The following is a 23,483-nucleotide window of genomic DNA, read 5'->3' on the forward strand; positions in this document are numbered from 1 at the left end:
GGTTTGTGTGGTCTTAAGTAGTTGCAGAAACTGTGCCAAAAGGGCTGGCCAAGCCACCCAGCCAGATCTCCGTAATGCCTGGGGCCTTATCCAGTGCTGCTCTGGGGAGAGTGCTGCCTCTGCCGAGAGCCTGAGCTTGCACATCCCTGCTGACCACGATAGCTGGGCCCACAGGGCCCTGTGGCTTCTCCTGTGAGTCGTCACCCATTTTGGAGCTGACCAAATCAGTGCATATTTGGCTTTTTTGCTTACTAGTGACAATTCAACCAATGCAGGAAACGTCCATGATGACCAAGCTTTGGGCCAACTTCTTCATTGCTTAATGCAACCTCTCCACGTTACATTTAGTGCCACTAACGTATTGGGGGGCTGCCATCCTCTGCTAACCGCAGCTGGGGCGGGCATCTTTAATAGAGCAGGTGCAGCATTGCATGAGACAACATCTTCTCCGAAGCAGAGGGGGAACAGATTTATGGAAGGGCTTGATGATGGGCAAAACCAAACTGATTTCAGATACCACGGAAAAGCGGTAAGAATCAGCGATGGCATGATATGCTCAACACGCAGGACTGATGGTTTAGGGGCAGTGGTTTATATTTTTGTGGAGCAGAGGGAAAGCAGGAATCACGATGACACGAGACGGGAAAATGAGTATGCAAGTAAGGGCGTGATGAACGGGCATGTCTGTACACAAGTTAGTTATTTCTAAATTTTTTTTTTTTTTTTTTGAGTTAGGACAGTTCAAGCATCGTAATGGCATCAGAGGATTTAAGCCATAGGAGTTTTCACTGCCAAAACTGCATTTGATGCGTGTTTAGCTGGTGGGGAGACAGACTCAGGACAGGTGTGCATTAGAGCTGAATGTGAGCTGCTTTCCACACCTTTGGTCACTAATTCTGACCCAAAGCCCTGTCATTTTGCTGAGGGATGGCAGCCTAACGTGGGCCACAGACAGCTGCCGGCTGACCCGCGCTGGAGGAACTGAGATCCCCCAGTTCCAGCAGAACGTCTGTGCCCAACACAGTCACGCACCTAGAGAGAGAAACAAGGCAAGTCTTTCACTTGTCCCTCCAGTAAATATTAGAAAGGTTTGTGCCTTTCTTTTCCTAATTCTGTCATTTTTTTTCTCTCCTAAATCTGTTCCAGACATGAGCACAGATGAACTTCCATACAAAGCGAGTCACTTAAGAATGGAGGTGTTTGAATGGTTTGCCTTTTAATAAATTAATCAGTGCTCATGTTTTTAACAGCCTTAAGAAGACATAAAGCCTCCATCCCTCTTGTCATGGCAACTACAATAAACGAAACATCGTTCAGAAGTCCAGAAAAAAACCACAAGCACTTTAGGTCTCAGCCAAGTCCGCAAAGTAGAAAAACTCATTACTAATTCAAAGGAGCTGTGTCCCTCAGAGCTCACCATTACTGGTTTTACTACTAATAATACTGGAGCTGCATAAATTTAACAGAAGGCAGAGTTTGGCAGAAGGCAGAGTGGTGCTGAAGTGCCACTATCCTAATCAAACGTTTCCATGAGGCCTTCACTTGCTCCGGTCGGCCTGGCAAGAAGCGGTGCTGGGTTGTGGGGAAAGAGCTGGGGAGAGGAAGGTTACGGTTTTATAGCTATAGCAGTCTGGTAACATTAAACCTAGAGAGATAGTGGAAGAGGCCACAGGTATTTGTAATTTATTCATAAACAGCTATGCCATCATAAGAAACTTTTTAAAATAGTATGTGATCGTTCTTTAAATATTTAAGAGTTTGTTGACCTATTTTCTCAGTTAATTAGGATTTTTTTGGCTGCATTAACAATGACTTGAATGCAGTCTGCTTTAGTTGCTACACAGTTCAGCTACACTGGGTTACAGAAACATGATTTCTTTCTACGGCACATGACACAGGAGAGGAATGCCATTGTAAGTGGCTGGACTTATACTTAAAAACCTGTAGACTTCCTAGTAGGTAGTGCTTAAGCTCAACTTATTGAACGTAAACCCATTCATTCTGAGTCCTAAAACAAATGTCTTCTCAATTACAGCACTACCCTTGGTTACTCTGCAGTGGAAAGGCCATGGTGCCCCCACCCTTCTTGTCAAAGTGCAATAGTTAAGACCATCAAGTTCATCTGCAAGCTGCGTTTGTGAGTACACTTCTTTTCTTATTCATGTATTTTGCCCAAGGCTTACTAGGCCTAGAAGTTAACTCGATGATAGAAATTTGGCCATGCGTGTGGCGCAAAGCATCATGTCACTAATCACAGTACAGTAGTATGGCCAGAAACCAGCTCTTTCTGAGCACTGACAGAAGGCACTATTAGCAAAAGATGCACTATATGTCCATCACGCTGTAGGGGTTTGAATAGGAGAACTCATCTATATGTCCCACCTGTCTCCTCTGAAGTCAATGGCAAGGTAAGGGAGGACGTGAGAGCAGAGCTTTGACTGACTATCAAGTGTGAAGATGGCCAGCTAGTTGGAGATGGCCACAGGGCCCTCCTGACAGAGGGGGAAGTTGTCACCAGGAAGGATTTGTGAGCCATCAGGGTCCCGTCATTGTCGGCTGAGCTCAGGGGGGATTGCTGCAGGCTGTGAAATAAGCTGCAGCACCAAAGTTTAAGTCTGTCCCCCATTACACAGCTTGGGGACCATCTGAGCCCCTCCACCCTAGAAAAGGACACCAGAAGGGGTGATTCCTGCTCTCTGAAAGGCTCTAAAATGTACATCTCAAGAGGATCGTTATCAGGAATATTTCTGGCTCTTTCAAAGCTGCAGTAAAATAAACCTTTACCGTTGCTGTCGCCACCTCTCCTTCTTTGAAGGTGTCAAGGATCTTCATGTTTTCCAAGGGCTGTTTTAGTGGCCTCCTGCAGAAAACCACACGGCCGGAGAGAAGTTTGCACAAACTCAGAGTACAAGGATGCTGTTAACTTTCCACGCAGCCTTTGCTGAGGATCTCCAAAGTGACCCGGGAAGGGTACTTCTCAGTGCGTGTTTCTGCACAGAGTGTTACTGAGCTGACTCGAAGTAAAAGACTAAGTAAATGCTGGCTGTCAGGCTTCAACAAGCTTCCTCATCAGGTGCAAATGGACAGGAAAGGTTTTCTTCCATTTGCACCTGATGAGGAGGCATGTTTCTCCCCCAAAAGCTGGTGTCTGCCACCCTGTGTTTCGTTCCCATAGATCAATTCAGCGTTCTTTGAATCAGTGTTCTCCACTAATGAGTTATTGCTTTTTATTTTCAAATTGAAACTTAAAATCTACCAGCAAATATTTTGTCATCTGAGAGATACCAAGCGCACAGAGTCAAACCTGTAAGCTCCTAAATGAGAATGGTTGGATTTGTATCAGGGGTTTCTAGTTCCTAGAAAGAAATATAAGACTAGAAACTTTTGCTGAGATTAAACAGGAGACAATACTACAGTGCGGAAGAAGAATTTCTATTTTTGGCTACAGCCTTAAGGCAACAGAGGAAGTGTATGTCATGGCTGCAGTGACAGCTAATGAGCAGATACACAATATTAATTGCGGTAAGTGCAACACACTGAACAATCTATCAACTTCTATTTTCTTAGCAGCTGTAGCTTAGATACTTTCGACTAACACCTCTGTCTGAACTGGCTGCTTCGAGTTTGTTTATCTATATGGCGGCACATAGAGGAACTATACCACTGCTTCCTATAACCTATGCTGTGCGGTCCGGGCTATTTTCACCTATACCGGCTGCTGTAGCGCTGCTTTCGGCGTTGCAGATGTTCAGATGATTGTCTTCTTCCCGCTGCTTGAGGGGCTGACCCAGTTGTACTCGGCTTGCACCAGCACGAAGCTGTTCTCCCGGATCTTTCGGAAGTGCATCACCTCCCCGTTTTCTCTGACGGCGATGACATCGGGGTCCGGCTCACTGAAGGAGACCTCCGTCCGCTTGTGGCAATGCTGGGCACAGACACAGCGCACGGCAGCTGCCAGCGCCAGGCCCAGGGCGGCGGTGCAGACCAGGAGGATGCCGAGTTGGGCTGCTAGGAGTCGGGTCCCTCTGCCAGGGTCTTCCCCCTTCCCGGGAACCGCAGATTCAGGAGCTGGTCTGGTCACCCATGGCAGGGTATTCCCACCCGCCTCCTCCTCCTCCTCCTCCTCACCCCTGGCGCCTGCCTCCTCTGGCTGCGGTGCCAGCTTTCTTTCTGCCATTTGCCTTGAAGCCGATGACAAATTGCCAGCAGCGTCGGCATCACCAAACCAGGCTGTTGTCACAGCGGCATCACCCAGGTGAGTATGGACGTGCGGGGCAGAAGGAGACGCTGTCGCCCACGGGGAGGCTTTCAAGATGGCCCCGCTCTCGGTACTGGCCTTTGAAAGCAAAAACACAATGAGACGTGCGGTGAGGGAAGAGAAAGGGGGCTGATTAGGTTCTCACTGCCTATGTCACGGTACAGTTCAGCTCTGTATTTCTGACACCCAGGTGTCCCCCTGGCCTTGGAATAACCCTGCTCCATCCCCTGGTGACTCAGTAGTAGAAAATGAGGCAGAATCAACCCTGCTCCGTCCGTATCAGAATTGCCATGGGAGGGACAAGGCACGGGGAGCTGGTCCCAGGGGGGCAAGGCAGAGTGGGTTGAAGGGGCAGGGGTGAAGGGCACAGGCGGAGAGGAAGGTTACTGCTTTACCTAAGTAAAGGTCTGCATCTCCCGTTGTGGTGGTGGTGGTGGTATTTTTCATAGGCATCATTATCACAAAAAAAATCACTTAATAAACAATTCCCACCTTGAGTGGTGCCAGGGTCATGCTGAAAGGACACAAGCGTGATCTTCCCGGACGAGCTTCATGTTTAGGGTCACACCGGGCCCACTGGGATTCAGTATTGCCCTTCTGAGGCTGTGGATCGAACGGTGGAGCAGAGGGACCCAGGAGACTTGGGATGGCCTTTGACAGCAGCGGTTTTGGGGCAGTCACATACAACCTGTGAACTCTCCCCAAAGCCCGTCTTGCTTTCTCAGTCTACACAGCCAGTTAGAAACCTGCTGCCTCTCAGTGTTGCTTAACCACCCATTTTAGTGGGAATGACTGTTCCTGCGTGCTCCTGTTCCTAGGGGCCCTGCCTGGTCCATGCACCTTATTTTGTCTGTCACAAAATGACAGCCACTCCATGCCAGTTCTGCAGCCCAGGCTTTGCTGCAGATATCATCCAAGACTAACTGTGAAACAACCATACAATTTAGGAGGCCCCCAATGAATTTTTCCATTCCCACTGTGCACCTGAGCCCCCATCCAAAACCTGCAAAATGTACTGGAGTTTTTCCTTTGGCTCCACTGAGATTTGGATCTGGCCCTCAGTAGCTGGCACCTCTCCAGCCTGTCCAGCCCAGCAGGCTTTTTCACACATCCATTAATTACACCAGAGAAACTCTCACCCTCTACCATCATTAGCGATTTCTAAAGCTTGCTGGGAAGACAGTGTGACAGGAGCACAAAGCTGAGGTAGGAGCCCTGGCGAGCTGTGAAGCAAAGTAGGGGAGGGTCAGAGCATCCTTTGTGGAAAAGACGGTTTCTGAAGGTGCTAGTAAAATACAGTAGTAAATAAAAAGACTTTCAGTGGCTGAACTGCAAACTGCAAAGTAGCTGGCTGGCAAAGTTAGGATTGCATGTGTATGGATCACTTGCTCTCAAAATGCAAACACCATACTGTAGGGATATACTGCAGGATTTGGGACTTTGGGATAGAAAATGGAATTGCCTTGCAAGTCCTTGCCCTGTCTCACCTCATTTCTCCTTTCTTTTCATACTTCTCCTCTCCTTTCTTGCCTGATTTCTCAATATTTTTATTTCGTTATGCTCTTCTGGTCTTGCCTTGCGCAATAACTCTTCCTTGCCTTTGGTTACCATCTTCTGTCATTTCTCCACTTCTCTCCATGGCCTATGCCAGATGCTCATGTTACACGTCTCTCCTTTACTTGTTCTCTGTCCTCCGCTCCTTCCTAAATATTTCTGCCTCATTCTCTGCTGTACGGCCCCTTCCTCTTTTATCTTCTGTGAGATTACTTCTCTTCCTCCTGTGGCATCCTGCAACCCAGATCTAGTTCTTTATTTTCCTTGTATTTTTCTTCTCTCCATCCCCTGTGTATTGGACTTCCCCTGCTAACTCGGTACCCCGTGTCTCTAAGCTATCCCTGCTTTCCAGCTTCTCCACTAGTTCCCATCTGGGCATCCTCCTCTCTCCTCCGCAGCCCTGGTATTCTCCAGTTTCTCTCCCTCCTCTTGCTCTCCTTTTCTTTCTCTACCGAATTCCTTGCATGGCCTTTCCAGCTCCCACATCTCCTTCCATACGTACAGCCACCCTGCTCGCCCGAGGCTGCAGTCCTTTCACACCTTTCAGGGCTTCCTCTCCTGAGGTGACCCCTTCCCGAAAGGTGCTCCCACCCGCTCGTCCCGTCTGCCAGCTCCCACTCTTCCAGCTGTATCCGGTGAGTGCACCCCATGCCTGTGGCTAACCCTGCCACCACCATCACCACCACCATCACCACCACCAGCACCTCTACCTTTCTGGTCCATCCAGCCTCCCAGGCTGACCCTGCCCTCAGAAAGCACACGGCTTCCTTGGCCGTCGCCAGGAAAGATGAAGTCTTTGACCTCTGGTGAATGTCATGGGTGGTACCTATCCAGCACCTCTGGAAAGGAACATCTCAGCTTTCCACGGGAATAAAACACACAGCCCAGTAACATCCAGCAGCCTGTAGTCATGTCTACATATGAAAAAGTTATTTTAGATTGGTTTTACAGCGGCACTTTTAAAAACCCAGGCAGCAGGATCAAAGGGAAAACAAAAAAGAGATATAAAATTCAATTCCCAGTTAAAGTAAAAAAATTAAAACTCTTAACAGTCTCAATGTAGTTTTAGTCACTTATGAGACCTATGCGGGCTGCTTTGGTGCTGTGATGCAATAGAGAGGTTTTATCCTTATCTTCTCTTAGACGTTTCTGTCTTTGGAGAAGACATCCTCCCCGTCCCCGCTGCTTACCTGCCTGTCTTCTTTACACATCAAACACAAGCGTGGGGTGGCAGCACTGGCAATACTTCCTGCTCTAAGATATGGACAGAGGAAAGGCAGGGTTAGTAAGTGAGACCTGTCGCTGTGGCTCACGTGGGAATCCCTGGGCTCTGCACCACCAAGCGTGTCACTCCCTAGAGCAGCCTTGGGACGCACGCAGTCAACGCAGACCGCACAGGGCTGTATTTTTGATAACGCCTGATCATTTATTCCTATCCCCATCGTTTTCACCCACAGTATGAAATGCTGCGTAAAAGCTCATGCAGTCCAAACCCTCTAAGACTTCTGAGCAGACATCCTCAAGCCCAAATTTCATAATTGCTTTGAATCTTTTCTTCCTTTTCCCTGCAGATGGAGAAATAGGTCTGCTGAGTTCACCGTTCCATTGAATATTTGCATGCACTTTTAGAAAAATATTGTGGCAGTCAATAGTTTTTATCACATTTTTCAGCCACCTGGCCAGTCCTCCACTGGGCTGAGCAGCCCAATGTCAGGTTTATAAGAGTTTTGGATTTTCTCCCTGTCACTCTGTCGCGTGCAATCTCCAAAGGATTATTTCTCAAAATTTCGGCAAGCAAACACCCTCTCGCCTTCCCCCCCCATCCACAGACACCTTCCTACACGGACCCGTGCTCATCCGCAGGGAAACTAGTACTATTTTCCTTCCCCAGAAGGGCTGGAGAAATAGCTCTTCCCACCACCTGGTTTACCCGTCAGAGATTCTGTAGCTGGAGGCGTTGTCCCGGGAGAGGAAACCTCGCAAGGCGTCCGCCATGCCAGGGTCTTGGGTGGGGAGGGACGGCTCCAGCCCCCGGCCGCCGGACCCGCCGCTCCCGCCGGACACAGCCCGGGAAGGCCGGGCCAGCTGCTTCGGCTCAGCAATGGGACGGGCGTCTGACCCGACACTGAAACCTGGCTCCGGTGCTGGCGTTGCCGCGATGCTGGTGGGGCTGGCAGGCGGCGCGGGGGAGCGTGGCGGGGAGCCGGCGGCAGCCACGGGAGAGGTGGGACCTTGTCCAGCATGGAGACAAAACAAGAAGCAGGGAGAGAGGAGCAGAAGTCTATTGTCTTCGGTTTGTTTATTTCAAATCGCACTCGGTGCTAACGTTTGCCAGGAAGGATCGTAATACTGACTTTTTTTTTATTTTCAGGTCACTTAATTTTAAGTGGGAACCCAGATGGAAAGTAAAGCAGCAAAGCCCGCTGCCTAAATTATGGTCAAGTAAAACAATTAAAACTCAGTCTTGGTGCCATGCCAAAAATGCTGAGAAACATATCTGATTTGGGTATAAGTAAATTCTTGGAGCATCTTACTGACCAAAGGCTGCATAAATACAACTAAATGCATACCTGAGGGCCATAGTCACATTTAGAGACAAATGTATTCCCTTATTTAGACAGCATTGCTAATTGCACTTGCTTGTCTTCAGGAGCTGAGATTTTAGGTAAAGTACCAAGGAGGGTACCAGAAAGATAAACAGGGTTCCCAGATCTTACAATTTCAACACAAACCCTTGGAACTGGCTCCATCCCCTCGAATGCTGACCCATGCCCTCTACTTCAAGGAGTTTGCCATAGCCATCGCTGATCTCCTCGACGGTCACAGGAGTTAAACGAGTCCCTTCAGCTTGTTTGGGTCACTTGTGTTCAACGCTTGCCTGGAATAAGCTGTAAAACTACTCTGCGGGAAGCGGTCGGTAAGAAACCCGTACCTTTGCTCGCCGTACCTGTGGGGTGTGGGTCAGCTGCTCCCTGCGAGGACGCGGGGGTTACGGGGTCGGGCTTCTTGCCGCTGCCAGCAAGTGTTTTGTTTTGGCCTCGCTGAGCCACGATAGCAGATTCGATCTTTGCCCAGTAAACAAAGTATGACTGGACTACGGAGATGCTGTTAAAACATAATTAGGCAAGAATTTACTGGCTCTACAGCATTAATAAAACATCCGACTGTTTAGGTAATCACCAGGACTGCTTTAATCTGAAGACAGAAGCGACACAAAAGTATTTTAAAAGATTAGCCCGTCACATGTTTTATATTACCAATAAAAGATACCAGGTCCCATAAGAAAGATACGAGGTGAAGAATCACCACTCATAATTAAGATCAGCCAAAAAAATGCATGGGAACTTAAATTAAAAAAAAAAAAAAAGCACTATTATATTCGCTGTGTTGATAGAAGTATGTTTGGAAAACTTGGACTAGCTCTGCTTATAATCTTCTGTAGGCTGGGAAACAACAGTGGTATTTACTAATTAAAACAAGTCAATGTAACTTGTACAAACAGCAGAATAGGTAGGGAAAAAAAAAAGTCTCTCTTCTAAGCCCTCTGATATTTGAGCCCGCCTAACCCTCTGCTTTTTGTCAGGTGCCAAAACTGCATTGGCCAACCTTTAACTCTTCACCCAGAGAGCCTTATTTAAGCTGGAGAGTTTGGGAGAATTTCAGCTCAGATTGCTCAGCTGCTTCTGAGAGTTAGCTAAGGGGAAACCAACCCGGATTTTCCTGTGCCAGACGACTCTTACGAGGCATTTTTAAGCCTAACAAGGAGTTTTTCCAGATGCTGTGATAGGGAGAAAAGGGAAAGTCTATCAGAAATCAGCTTGGAGGGTCAAAAGCCAGAGGGCGAAGGAAGCCTCAGAGTGGGTGGCTAGGAGTAGGTGTTGTTGAGTTTGGGTTGGGTTTATTCGGTTGCTTGAATTTTGTGTGTGTTTAATAGTATTTCCCAATCTAAAACAATGAGCAAAAATTGGAAATGCCAAGCAGCAATATTTCTGTTTCAATGAATTTGTGTTGAATCATGATGAGATGCACAAGCCATGGCACTCACCAGGACACTTATGTTTTGGGGAGCAGCCAAGGATCTGGCCAAGCAGCTTCTAAGCAGTTTTGTAAAGTCAAAACATAACAATTTAATCTATTCCAAAATGAAAATTCACTGTGCTTCCTCTAAGGCAGCCAGTTAGATGATGTTTAATTTCATTCCAAATCAGGACCAAAATACTTGGACAGTTTGGGACTTTGGTGCAAAACAGAGATGTCAAGTTTTGACCCAATGCTCACTCTCTCTTCCTACTGTGAATAATTCTGTTTACTTTTAACTTTTTTTAAAACCACTCATTTTTAATTATTTTTTTTAAAAGAAGTGATATACAAGATTATGCTGTAGGCAGGGAAGTCCTATGGGCTGTGTTATTTAGAAAGACAGGCAACGTGATCACAGTTCTCTCTTTATGCCTTAGTATTTCTATTTCCTAAGTGCTCAGGCTGTCATCTTGCAGTGTATTTATTCTGAGAAAATAGTGACCATGTAAATAAAAAGCAGCACTACCCAGCAGATATAAATGGTGATTTATGTACCAGCTGGGATACTGTTGCAGCTTTTGATAAGTATTTAGCTATATGGGGTTCAAGATACATAAACCACTGTGCTCGACAAGTACGATGGAAAAATAAAGCCAAGCCTTTAACTAAGAAGACACAAATTCTGGTTAGGAACCAGCATGTTCTTACAAAAACTTGATGTCTCCAATGGGTTGGTCTGGCGCTTTCCATACGAAGGACAGGTTTCTCTTCAGTGACTTGTCTGAGTGGGTGACGGTGTCACCATCTTCAAAACAAGTCAGCAGCTTGGAACCAGGAGGGATGAAGACAAATGTGCCAGCGATTTCGTTGTTAGACACTTTGCGAGCTTGAAGCAAAAAGCCCATAAAATCCCGGGTGCTCCTCACTGTCACTGCAAGACAAAACACGGGACACTAAGGGATTTGTCTCGCAGTTATGGCATGAATTGTTTGCAATGGAGCTTCCAGTGGTAGCACTGAAACCAAAAGAAAACCCTGTGCAACAACAATAAAGACATCTTACTGTCTTTGTCCTCATGGTCTGTCTTGGACATGCTGGGTGCAGGAGGCCAGACTTCACCTTTAACTCTGCAGTATGTAACTGCACACAAAATTTGCTTGAGTCTTCTCCCCCTGCCCCTTGATTATAAGCTGCTAACCACATTGCATTAGGCAGCATGCAGCCATTTTTAAGGAAGGAGGTTTGGCTACCACCCTGTACGTATGCAAAAGCTTGCGTGCTGCCCTCGGAGGGGTTTTATTTTGCGTGGGGATGAGCAGGGAAGCGGCCAGGCTGGGGAGCAGTGCCTCTCAGCTCTGTCTGCATCTGCCTCAGGAGCGGTGATGCTGGGGATGGGGCATGCTGCCCAGCCATACCTGAGTCAGGCGAGTCACCCAGCCCCTTCGTGCAGTGCAGAGGAGCAAGGAAGGCGACTTTACCCTCTGGAGGTGCCTCTCACGCGCCGTTGTGTGTGATGAGGTCCAGTATAGTTGAGACGCAGTTGAGACAAATGAACCCCACCCAAAGCATCCAAAGCTACCGGCTGTCTCCGGCAAACAGTTGGTCTGCAACTTGGTGATAACCTGGAGCCAGCCATCACCTGAGAAACCTTAGGCCGAGCACTGCAAACAGAATTCCTCTGTAAATACGTTTGTTTCCTCATGACGAGAGAGGTGGTGTAGCTCACTCGGAGCAGTTATCCCTCTTCCCAGCCCTCACAAAGATTAATGCCATCACCTGAGATTAGTTATCATGTGTTTTTCAGATGCAGGAATGAGCAGCTGTTCCTTACCTGGAACCTTGTCGCCTGGGAAGTAGAAGGACATATTGGTGTGGACAGTAATGTAGTTGTTGCTGGGGCTGTGCAGCTGTGCTCTCAGGTGCCTGGGCATCATGTCGGTGCAGGCAGAAAGGCTCGCGCCGTGCGAGAAGGCAGCCGCGTAGGAGACCAAGCACAGAGTTGTGCATGCCCAGCCAACAATGGCAACGTGGGCTCTCCTGCTGTCCTCCATCCTACGGTGGAAAAGAACGGGCAGGTTCACTTCAAGGCGGCAGCTTCAGCAGCCTGTGAGCCCGTCTGGCACCTTTGAATTAGCTGAGCTCCAGAGCCGCCCTTCCCACAGCCTTTAAACGAAGGAGAATAAATGATCTCTGTGGCGTATGGAGCCACTTTGGTAATCCACAGCATTTCACATTTTGAAGTAAATTGTTGAGGCTGGGAGGGGAGAGGCCCCGCAAGAGGATGCATTTCTTGCAAAGTCGCCCGTGGAGGGAGCGGTCAGGGAAGATTTGCTCTAAAAAGCCTTGTGGCATTTAGGAGGAGGAGAAGGCTCTGTACGACCGCACTCAGCGCCCTCCACCATTCCCAGCCCAAATGTACAACCTGATCAACGGGGGAAACATCTACCCTTAAACCTGCAGAGCTGCTGCAGGCCCCGTCGCTCGCGGGGCTGGTGCCCAGCACGGAGCCTCTCCCTGCCCGCCGGCGCAGAGCCATGTCCCTGCAGGGACGGCATGTGGCTGTCCCTCGCTCTGGCCTGTAGAAGCACGAGGCACCTTTTAGCAGCCCACGTGTTGCGGCTTGGAGGCACTGGGCTGCTTGTGACCGTCAGACCCGTCCCTGGCTGCCCAGCAGCATTTCAGCTCGACCTTCTTGGCCAGGGCTCGCTGTTGCTGACGAGACGGCAGCGATGCTGTCTTTGAAGTCAGCGTTGGAAGCCTGAGATAAATAGGCAGCCGTTTTGGCCAATGCCAAGATTTCTCCTTGTTCTCCAATTTTTAATCCAAGCAAGCATTTTTTCTTGACACGGTCGAAGTTTAATATTTGGTATGCCCTGTCTTTAGTACCTCTCAGCTTTGGTGGCTGGCACAAAACACCTTTCCAGATTAGCTGGAGCATTGTGTTATTCTGATTTTTCAGAATGCGCTTTTGAAAATGAAGCTGAAGGAGGAGCGCGCGGTATTTACTGTAATGGATATCATAAGGCAGGTAGTCCTGCTTTTCACGTAGTGCTTTCTAACATCTTCTTTTCAACATGCAGCTTTTCCTGGCTTAGATTTCATTTCGCTTAGTCAATACGTAGATGTAAATAAATCAGAGGAAACCAGAGGCTGAGGAGGTCAAGCTTACGCCTCCGTCTCTAGCACTTCTGAAACTTGCCAGCTGACTCTTAACAAACCACCACCGCACACGAAACAGTTCGTGCCCAGCCTGAAGCAGGGAGCAGACGGATGCAGTTTAACTTTCCACAGCCGAGCATCGTGCCACTCCAAACAGTTACGTGCCAGAAGATGCTGGTGGGAGTCACAGGAGCCTTTGCTAAATATCCCAGCCCCTGCAGGACCAGCGGCGGGATGCCTCCTCCTCGTGGAGTCAGCCTCCCCTCTAGGCACACCTAAACCTCCCTTGCTGGATATGATTTCTCGTGGGAGCTCATGAAAATACCCCTGGGCAGCAGCTCTCTCCCTCGGGCGTTTCCCAGGCTGCGCTGCCGTTTCCCATCCCTCCCCCAGCCGCCCGCCTGTGCCCCTCACCGCTCAGGCGTGGGGAGTGGGGCCGTGCTCCCCAGGGCCGCCCGGGCTGGGGCTGCCGGTGCCGCCGTCGCTTACCTCGGGACACGTACGCCGCCGGGCTCGCTGCCGCCGCTGCCCTCCCGGCCTGCCAGAGACCCATCCTTTCAGGGACCTTCTTCCCTTTCTCCTCTAATGGGAAGCGCAGCAGCTGTTACTGCTAATACCCACCACCTACGGCAGCTCTCCGCCAGTGCCCAAATCCTGCCTTAATCATATTAGTTTTCCTCTTCACATCCCACCTCCTTTTTTTTTTTTTTTTAAAATCTCCAAGCTTCTGCAATGAAAACAAAGGCAGCTAGCGGGGGGAGGGGGGCAGCAGCAAGCCATGGGGTTTGTGTGGGACACCCTGGGACTCCTTTGCAGAGGTGCAGGAGGATTGGACTCTTGCTTGCCCCGTTACCCTCCCCACACTCCCCCCCTTCCACGCTGAAGCTTTGCAAAGCAAAGCCACGTCAGCTCCCTCTAGTCCGTGACCCCTGAGCAGCGTGCCCTGGTCTCTCATGCTTACATGGGAGTTATTTTGGCAGTAAAAGCTGAAGTTTGCTAGAAAGGCTGGGAAGGTGTCCCCCACGCGCCAGCCCTGCCAGGAGGAGCCATCAACACCCCACAAACCCACCAGAGCCTGCACAGGGGACTAAATATCTGATATGTGCGGCTGCCCCCCGGCACACGAGCTGCATTTAAGTCCAGGCGGTCACCCCTGCTCCTTGCCTGAGCTACGCTGCAGCCGTGCCAGTGCTTGGCCGCGGGGCCAATTCTGTCCCTGCGCTTCCCAGCTCCTCCTCGGATCCACCTCGTTGCTGCAGACTGCTCTGGTGATCGAGACTCTCAGCCGACCCTGGCCATTGTCACCAGGCTCGCCCTGCTCCTTGCCAGCGGCTCCTTGCTCAGAATGAATAGGAATTAGGGTCCAATTCCTGTCATCATTATAGCCACCATCAGGAGATGCTGAACAAACTGCTGGCAGCTTGCGGCCCCGAGTAGGGCTAGAGGAACAGAGTAACAACCTCATCGGCTGGCTGGCTTTTCTTCAGCCAGCAGACCCTTAAGAGGCAGTGTCAGATGTCCCAGAGCCACTGGGAGAAGGGCTGGCCCTGTGGTGCAGGAAAGCTATTAAAGATGGAGGGGCAAAAGAGTGCTGGGTGCCCTTTAGTCCTCCTCCTCCTCGGATAGATGTGTGTCTGATGGCTGAATGAGTTCCTGATGGTGCTTAGGCCAGTCTCCCTGCGGGACACCACAAAGCTCTGTCCTGTCCCATCGCTAAAGGAGATATACACCAACATGTAGGTGACACCACCACTTTTTGTTTCTGCAGCTCCAGCGGTGCCTATATTTGATCTTGCTTGGGGTCTGACCAGTGTGGGAGTCTGTCCGGAGCGGGCATCATGGTGACCTCTGCCTGGGGCGCCCCCCGAAAACTGGAGGTAGGCTTGCAGATGCCCCACTTATTAGGGCTGATCCCATCAGCCTGCCCTGCTCTACAGCCTGTCCTTCAGAAATGAAACAAGATGCTGGGCTGGTGCTGAGGTACTGCCACTGACAGCCCAGCTCTCATCTGTTTAACCAGTTTGAAAGTATGGGAACTGGCGGTACTGGGCTCTCAGCAGCCTGCTCTCCTCTGCATTTGAAAGAGGCCTTATAGTCACTGAATTTCAAGATATAATGCAAGTCTTATACTTTTCTTTCCTTCTGTCAGTGGAAGCAGAGAGTAGTTCAGGGGAAGGGAGGAAGAGTTTGCATTATTGCTTCTGTTCCGGTTTGTAATTGCCCATACTTTATATACAAAAGAGAGTACCTTTATGCTATATTAATGACTAATCCTTTCCTGAAACCAACTGGTCACTTATGGCTTTTCCTGACTAACTTATTCCTAAGCTAAACTATCCCTTGCTTGTAATTCCAGCATAATAAAGCAGCAGCTCCAGACCTCTGACAATCTGCAGGGTTAACGCCAAACACGTCGCAGCCATTCTGGCACAGTGGCCAGGTCTGAAAACAGTATTCCAGGTAAGTGTAGGTCTTTGCATCACAGTATGGTGTTACAGCGTTGCATGGTCTTCTTCAGCTGCTGCTGTGCATTGGGCACACGTTTTCATTATGCCAGCTCCAGTAAGGACCATTTCTCCACTGGATTCCACCTGAAAAAGGGGTAAAAGCAGCAGAGTGCAGACCCTGAAACAGTGGTGTCGGGTGCTCCCTGGAGATCTGTGCAAAGCTATGGGGAGAAGGGAGAAGAGCTTGAAACAAATGAGACCCAGACCCAACCCATCTGTAACAGCACAGGATGTACCGCAGCGCTGAACTGGCTCTGCTCGCTCCCGAAGCTGGCGGCAGTCTCTGAGCAGGGCAGGACACGCTGCCGGGGTGCTGCACGCAGGTTTAGCAGCAGCAGTCAGCAGAGCTGCACGGTGCTGCCTGGATGCAGCATTAATTAATAAAAATCTGAAATGCAGCCTTACGCAGAGTTCATCCTCACTGCCTGCTCTCAAGCAGAGGAACTCAGTGGCTTCAAAGCCGCACTCAAACCAAATGTCACAACCATCTCCTCCTTAGAGATGGAAGAAGCCTGTCATGGTCATTACCGTGACACAAGCACCTACCAGCAGCCTCGAACTGCATGTTCAAATACCAAGTGACAGGCAGATGTTTCCAATAAGAAATACAGCCCTCTCCATAGCCTCTGGTTGCATCACCCAGCAGGACAGCATTGCCTCAGCCTTCTCTGGCCAGAGCTTTGACCTGCTGGAGTCACTTGAGCTCAGCCAGGCTCTGTGTATCACACTGACAATGAGGCCCAGACAGACACGAGAAGACCACGTGGCACTGCTGTCACTAAAAGAGAGGTTTGCCTTTTTCCTGTCATAAATTTCTTTGTTAGTAGGAAGCTGGCAAGGAGAAGGGGACATAAGACAACTTACACCCTGCCTATTGTTTTCTCAGCAGCATTTGTGTAGTGGATTTCCAGAAGAAAAAAAAACACAGTTGGGATTTTAAAATAGCACTAGGGAAACCTGTGCATGCTCTGTAATAGCTTGATAGTTAAGATGATAGACTATAAACCATATAACTTGAAATTTCATCAACAAAGTGCACAGAAGGATTATAAACCCAGTAATATCCCAGGCTCTTTGATGCAGAAACTTTCTCCTTCTTGCAGATTGCTTCTACCTCTCCACATCGTCGGGGCACAACAGAGACAGCAGACATGGAGCAGGTGCAGTGGAGATCAGTATGTAATATGAGCATGGATATAAGCAACCCAGAGCTGACACTCAAGAGCAAGCTGGTTGCTTCATTGACAGGTTGAGAAATGCTTTGCTAGTGCAAGATAATAAGGGTTATAACGAGTTAGAAGTCCTTCCCGGTCAGCTAGCGGCCACCTGAGTCCTGTGAACTAAGTTTGGGGGCGGGGGGAGTTAGAGAAGAGTGGGCTGGTTGATCAAGCAGAGAGCTTGAAGGTGTCAACAGTTAGTTGAGTCCAGATCACAAGGAACTGATCATTAAACCAACAAAGCTGGCAGCACCATCTTATTTAAGAATATTTCAGGTCATCTTTAAAACAAAGAGCCGCGGCCAACTGCGAGAAGAGCGGTTAAAAACCCACAGTAGGAGAGCGGTAAAAACCCATGGTAGTCCCACAGGGAGAATGGAGAACAATGCCTACGAACTGGCATCTCAGGGTTCACCTGTGCATGTCTGTGGCTCTGTGTTTGGGGAGACCAGGGAAAGGAGGACGTTTCTCTGATGTCTAGTTAGGCGGAAGGCTGGCAGAAGTACTGGCAGAAGTACTGGCAGGTCCTTCCATTTCTATCCAGTTGACTATTCTTGCTATTCCTCTGTCACACTTAACTGAAGCGTGACACTGGATTCAAATGTTACTGCTGGGAATGAACTGACACATACACACGCATGCAACATATAATGTGAGCCTCCTTCCCTTGCAAATTCAGCCTAAAAAAAACCCAAACAACCCTTTATTTTATTTGGTAACTACTGCAACCTGGGCAGCTGTTCTGCACTAGAGGAGGGGGTTGAGGAGAGAGAGAGATGGTGCAGGGCTCTTTCTGGATCTTAGTAAGAAAGGCTCAGCAACAAATAGCTTAATGACTGCTTTAATAAGACAGATTAAAAGACGAGGAATACAGACAGCAAGTAAATTGTACATCCCTTCAGATGCTGGGCACCCCACATTCATGTAGCATCAGAAGGAGCCCAGATGGATTTTCCCGTGGTGCGCTGTGCAGAGCAGATGCAACCCCGTCCGTGGAGAGCAGCTCTCCCTTTTCATCACTTGAGCTATTTTATAATTTCCTTACAAGAAAACAACCTGCTTTCTTTCTAAAGGATGTTCTCAGGAGAACTTGTTGCTGCTCTGTTAGATAAAGGCAAGGCCAGGCAGGTGGTGCAATCTCAGTACCGAGTGGGAGCTGCCTGCAAGCTCCGCTGTTACGATGAGCTGGCGGAGGGGTCCTGTGGCCAAGGGGTCCGTGCAGCCCAATGGAGACCTGAAAGCCACGCCGGGCGTGCAGCCCAGCCCAGCCCAGCCCAGCCCGAAGCTGCTGTGTGGATCACTGACTCCTAAACATTCAAGGGTCCCTCAGTCAGGATCCAGCTCAGGAAAAGCCTCCTCCCTCCAGTTGCTCAGCCTTGGACAACAGTTTGGCACAGGAACCTGAGACTCTGAAACTGCTGGCTCCACAGTCTGTTTGCTTTCAAAACCGACATGGGGCTCGAGCTGGCCGTGGCATGGGTTGGCATATTAAAGATCAGGCATTGCTTTGGTACCATCAGTCAAACGTTCGAAGGCTGTCACTTTGCAAACACTTTCACGCTTTCTTGACTACCGTGAACAACGCGGCCAAAACCTGCAGCTGTGGGGCACAGCTGCTTTTCGGAGCTGGGTAAGAGCCTTAGGACTTAACGGGCAAGTCGTACCCAGAAGGGCTCTGGGTAGCGGTTTTGTCATTGTAACATTGTGAAAAAGACAGATAGAACTCAGTAATGTTCAGAGTAGTTTGCATTAGATTCCCTTTGAACTAGGAACCAGGTGGCAACAAATTGTAAAACTGAGTAGTCATGAGTGTATACCTTTAAAGCAAAACTTTCCTAGCATGCTCTGCTCCCTTTATATAGGGGCTCTCCAGGGCACTGCAGGCTTTAGTAGTAACCTGGCTTCTGGCTGCCCCACCACGCAGTGAGTACTTACCTCCTTCTTCCAGACTTGCTTTCTCTAGTTTCCACAGGATACACTGGGCTGCTGCTCCCAGCCAGGCTTTTGTTTAAGGAGATGTGGCTTAGTTTGGCTTTTCAAGTGCAAGAAACTTACACTGGATGTGGGGATGTAGCAAATCCAGAGTTACTGCTCTTCCTAGAGTCTGTCTGTGAACTGAACACATGGAAGGGGTGGGTGATGGTTGAATGGCCTTGGTTTCATGAAGTGATCTCATTGCATGAAAGTACGATGTACATGAATGCAGCTTTAGTCTTTGAAATTCAATTCATTTTTGTTTGTTAGTTTCTGGATTACTTACTTAATTTTGGGTGCATTCTTCTAAGACAAGTGATGGACAAGCACTTGTAAGTTGCTCCAGGAATGTTTCATTGCCAGTCCTGATCTAGATGAGCTTGATCCACAAGTAAAACTGTTTTATACACAGGTACTGGGGCAAGAGCGTTAGGATATGGTAAATGAGGTAACATGAAGGACACGAGCATTAGTATCTAATTCAGTCTTTTGTGTGTGAAGATATATTGTGTTTGTAAGAGTGTATTTGTATCTCCCAATGGGATAAAGATCTTATAAATCAGGTTGAGTCATTTTTAAGCATCAAGAGTTTGTGAAATATACCATTCTACTTTGACATTTACATACATATATAATGGGATGCCTCACCTTAAACTTTGGATAGCGTTCCATGTGCTATTCTGAAAGCTGTCTGGCCAGTGTCTGATTTACTTGCAACTGGTATATTGTTCTACAGAATATAGTAAGTCAAAACAAAATCATAGAATCATGGAATGGTTTGGGTTGGAAGGGACCTTAAAGATCACCTAGTTCCAACCCTGCTGCCAGGGGCAGGGACACCTTCTACTAGACCAGGTTGCTCAAAGCCCCATCCAACCTGGCCTTGAACACTTCCAGGGAGGGGGCATCCACAACCTCTCTGGGCAACCTCATCACCCTCACAGTGAAGAACTTCTTCCTTACATCTAATCTAAATCTACCCTCTTTCCGTTTAAAGCCATTACCCCTTGTCCTATCACTACATGCCCTTGTAAAAAGTCCCTCTCTGGCTTTCTTGTTAGGCCCCCTTTAGGTACTGGAAGGCTGCTATAAGGTCTCCCTGGAGCCCTCGCTTCTCCAGGCTGAACAACCCCAACTCTAGGAGAGGTGCTCCAGCCCTCTGATCATCTTTGTGGCCCCCCTCTGGACTCGCTCCAACAGGTCCATGCCCTTCTTATGTTGGGGGCCCCAGAGCTGAACGCAGTACTCCAGGTGGGGTCTCACCAGAGTGGAGTAGAGGGGGAGAATCACTTCCCTCGACCTGCTGGTCACGCTTCTTTTGATGCAGCCCAGGATGCGATTGGCTTTCTGGGCTGCACATGCACATTGCCGGGTCATGTTGAGCTTCTTGCCAACCAACACCTCAAAGTCCTTCTCCTCACGGCTGCTCTCAATCCACTCATCGCCCAGCCTGTATTTGTGCTTGGGATTGCCCTGACCCATGTGCACGACCTTCCACTTGGCCTTGTTGAACTTCATGAGGTTCACACGGGCCCACCTCTCAAGCCTGTCCAGGTCCCTCTGGATGGCATCCCTTCCCTCCAGCGTGTCGACCGCACCACACAGCTTGGTGTTGTCAGCAAACTTGCTCAGGGTGCACTCCATCCCACTGTCCATGTTGCCGACACAGATGTTAAACAGTGCCGGTCCCAATACTGACCCCTGAGGAACGCCACTCATCACTGGTCTCCACTCGGACATTGAGCCATTGACCGCAACTCTTTGAGTGCAACCATCCAGCCAATTCCTTATCCACCGAGTGGTCCATCCGCCAAATCCACATCTCTCCAACTTAGAGACAATGATGTCAGGTGGGACAGAGTCAAATGCTTTGCACAAGTCCAGGTAGATGATGTCCGTTGCTCTTCCCTTATCCGCCAACACTGTTACCTGGTTATAGAAGGCCACCAAATTTGTCAGGCATGATTTGCCCTTAGTGAAGCCGTGATGGCTGTCACCAATCACCTCCTTATTTTCCATGTGCCCTAGCATAGTTTCCAGGAGGATCCGCTCCATGATCTTGCTGGGCACAGAGGTGAGGCTGACTGGCCTGTAGTTCCCCAGGTCTTCCTTTTTTCCCTTTTTAAAAATGGGGGTTATGTTTCCCCTTTTCTGGTCAGTGGGAACTTTCCCGGACTGCCACGACTTCTCAGATATGATGGATAGTGGCTCAGCCACTTCATCTGCCAGTTCCCTCAGGACCCACGGATGCATCTCATCGGGTCCCATGGACTTGTGCACCTTCACGTTCCTTAGATGGTCTCAGACCTGATCTTCTCCTACTGTGGGCGGTTCTTCATTCTCCCAGTCCTTGCCTTTGCCTTCTGCAACTTGTGCAGTGTGGCTGGAGCACTTGCTGCTGAAGCCTGAGGCAAAAAGGTCGTTGAGTACCTCAGCCTTCTCCATATCCCGGGTAACGAGGTCTCCCATTTCCTGCTGGAGAGGGCCCATGTCTTCCCTAGTCTTCCTTTTATCACCGACATACCTACAGAAGCTTTTCTTGCCCTTGACGTCCCTGGCCAGATTTAATTCTGTCAGGGCTTTCCTAACCTGATTCTTGGCTGCTCAGACAATTTCTCTGTATTCCTCCCAGGCTACCTGTCCTTGCTTCCACTTATCTAAAAGATAAGTAAAATAAATCCAAGATGAATGTTTTATCCAACTCAAAACAGACTACATCCAAACATTGGACTGCCTAATTGAAGTCAAGCTTAAATGTTCACTGGATTTAAACACAGGGGCTGAAAATTGAATTAAGGGGGAAAAAAATCTTGTAAAACGTACATAGAGGTCAGTGATTGTGGGAATTAAATGTTTAATTTCTTTAGCTACTTTTGAAATTTGAATATGAATTACTACAGCTCATCTGTAATGCAAATTTTCCTACCTCACATAGTAAATAGTGACTTCATGATCTAGAATACATTTAAAAAACCCCTCAGCATGTAAACTACATAGTCTTCTCTAAATTCAGAGTTTAATATGTGATTAGACCATCTGAAGTAGCAGATCACAACTGAAAAATGTTCTATAACTAGACTTGTAGAAAAAGAAGTGCAGTTAAAAAGTTAGTGATGCAAACTCTTGAGAGTAAATCAGTCTGAGCAAAATGTGTTGCTGTAAGCGGGCAGGTGGAGGAGGAGAGAAAGGTGGAGAAGGAAGAGGTAAAAAAAATAACCTCATATTAAAATAAAAAAAAACCCAAACCAAAACCCAGACAGTCTCCAGGAATGAAAGCACACAGTAACTTGTCAGCTGCATATAGATGACAAAACAAATGAGAAACTGCATGCTCCACTTGGAGGTATATCTTACTTTTTTAAAAGAAGTCACTTCCAGAAGAGCAAGTTGGTGATTTGTACTTACATCCTGGACCCTTTTCTACCCTTTTCAGAAAATGAGAAATTATTGAAGCATATTACAAAGTAGCATCTCTATTTGTGTGTTCTGTAGTGGCTTCTGAAGTGTTTAATGCGGAAAGGTTAACTACTGATTGCAAAATAATTTAAACTACTCCTTGATCTTAAAAAAAATAAAAAATAAAAATTAAAAATTTGCAACCCACATTCTCTCCCTTGGGTAACTCAAATGTTACTATTCCCTGCTTGCATTAGAGCTACTGGTACTTGGGAAGAATGGGCCAATGCTATATTCACACAATTGTCTTGTGTTCATCCATCCACAACTAGAAGTATTTTTGTTCCTGGAGGCACTATAAACTGCCCAAAGAATAAAACAGGGCTTCAGAAAACTCATTTTTAAAAATTGGCTAAATAACCTCACCATGGGGTACATTACCCTAACTTCTAACTTTGTCCCGAGGACCACGAAAACATTCTGAGTATCTGGATGTTAAGTGCAGTAACACTCAGACTAAGAAATATCTGAATGTTCAGTTTTTTTTTCTTGGCTGACTGCATGTAAAAGGAGAAAAGATATTTTATAAACTGGAATAAGTATCCATGTAAAACTGAGCTGGATTTACTCACTGAGCTTTGATTATCTGTGAGCATTGTTGCAAAATGTAAACAAACAAGTTCTGACTCCATTGCCTGCACAGAGGTTCCCCCTCCCTCATGCATACCCCATACCATAAGCTTAATGTATTTGTTCTCATTTCTGGCTAGCACATAAAGAAAGAGAATATATACATGGTACTAGGCTCGGGGGGAAGTGGATGGGAGAAAGAGTGAACTGTCTGAAGAGGATACTTATGGCATGTTTACAAAAGCTTTTAGATTCCTAGTCTGTTTTCAGGAGTAGTTTTAGGTATTAGTTAAAATTGCTTTTTATTGAAGAAGTCCATTGTGTTTGGTAGAGATGCAGGAAAAAAAGGTAACTGCACACTGAGGCAGGCTGGGGGGTACAGAGGCAGGCGGTGAAGCAGCTACTAGCTGTGTTGGCATCCCAACTGAGAGCACTTCATCTGTGACTGACTTCCTCAGCTGGCAGCGAGCTTTCTTTTCACCCTTAGGGCTTTTCTTCCACTTGATTTCAATTCTTTCCCCACCCCTAACTGTTAAAGTGTCACTGTTACATCCCTTGATTCAATCCACAATTCAAGATTTTTTGGACAGCTGAACTTCTTACCTGATGATTCTTACTAGATTGGCGTTTAAAGTTGACCTTGTGTTTTCCAAAAAGGACAGGTCATTGTCACCAAAACATTAGCATTTCCCTTCCCAACATCAGTTAAACTATTGTTTTGCCATCAATACAAGGCTGTGATTTGCAATTACTCCGTGGCTGCTTACC

The 23,483-nt window shown here is 48.0% G+C and overlaps 1 protein-coding gene across 1 annotated transcript; it reads right to left on the reverse strand.

Annotated features, from left to right (window-relative positions):
- Positions 1-3,525: 3,525 nt before the first annotated feature.
- REELD1 (reeler domain containing 1) lies at positions 3,526-11,883 on the reverse strand. The gene is made up of 6 exons (XM_050896411.1): positions 11,664-11,883; positions 10,541-10,763; positions 8,760-8,917; positions 7,743-8,043; positions 7,003-7,066; positions 3,526-4,336 (listed from the first exon to the last, which is right to left on the reverse strand). The coding sequence occupies exons 1-6, from the start codon at positions 11,881-11,883 to the stop codon at positions 3,749-3,751; spliced, it is 1,554 nt and encodes a 517-aa protein (XP_050752368.1). The 3' UTR covers positions 3,526-3,748.
- Between the last annotated feature and the right edge of the window lie 11,600 nt (positions 11,884-23,483).

This window comes from Gymnogyps californianus, chromosome 4 (assembly GCF_018139145.2).
Source record: "Gymnogyps californianus isolate 813 chromosome 4, ASM1813914v2, whole genome shotgun sequence".
Classification (NCBI taxonomy): Eukaryota; Metazoa; Chordata; class Aves; order Accipitriformes; family Cathartidae; genus Gymnogyps; species Gymnogyps californianus.

Excerpts from the sequence above, each read along its gene's own strand:
- REELD1 (XM_050896411.1), bottom strand. The coding sequence starts at position 11,883 with ATGGAGGACAGCAGGAGAGCCCACGTTGCCATTGTTGGCTGGGCATGC. Across the intron at positions 8,044-8,759 it reads AGCTGACCCACACCCCACAG|GTCCCACCTCTCCCGTGGCT; the intron begins GTACGGCGAGCA and ends ATGCTGGACAAG. Across the intron at positions 7,067-7,742 it reads AGCTACAGAATCTCTGACGG|AGCAGGAAGTATTGCCAGTG; the intron begins GTAAACCAGGTG and ends TCCATATCTTAG.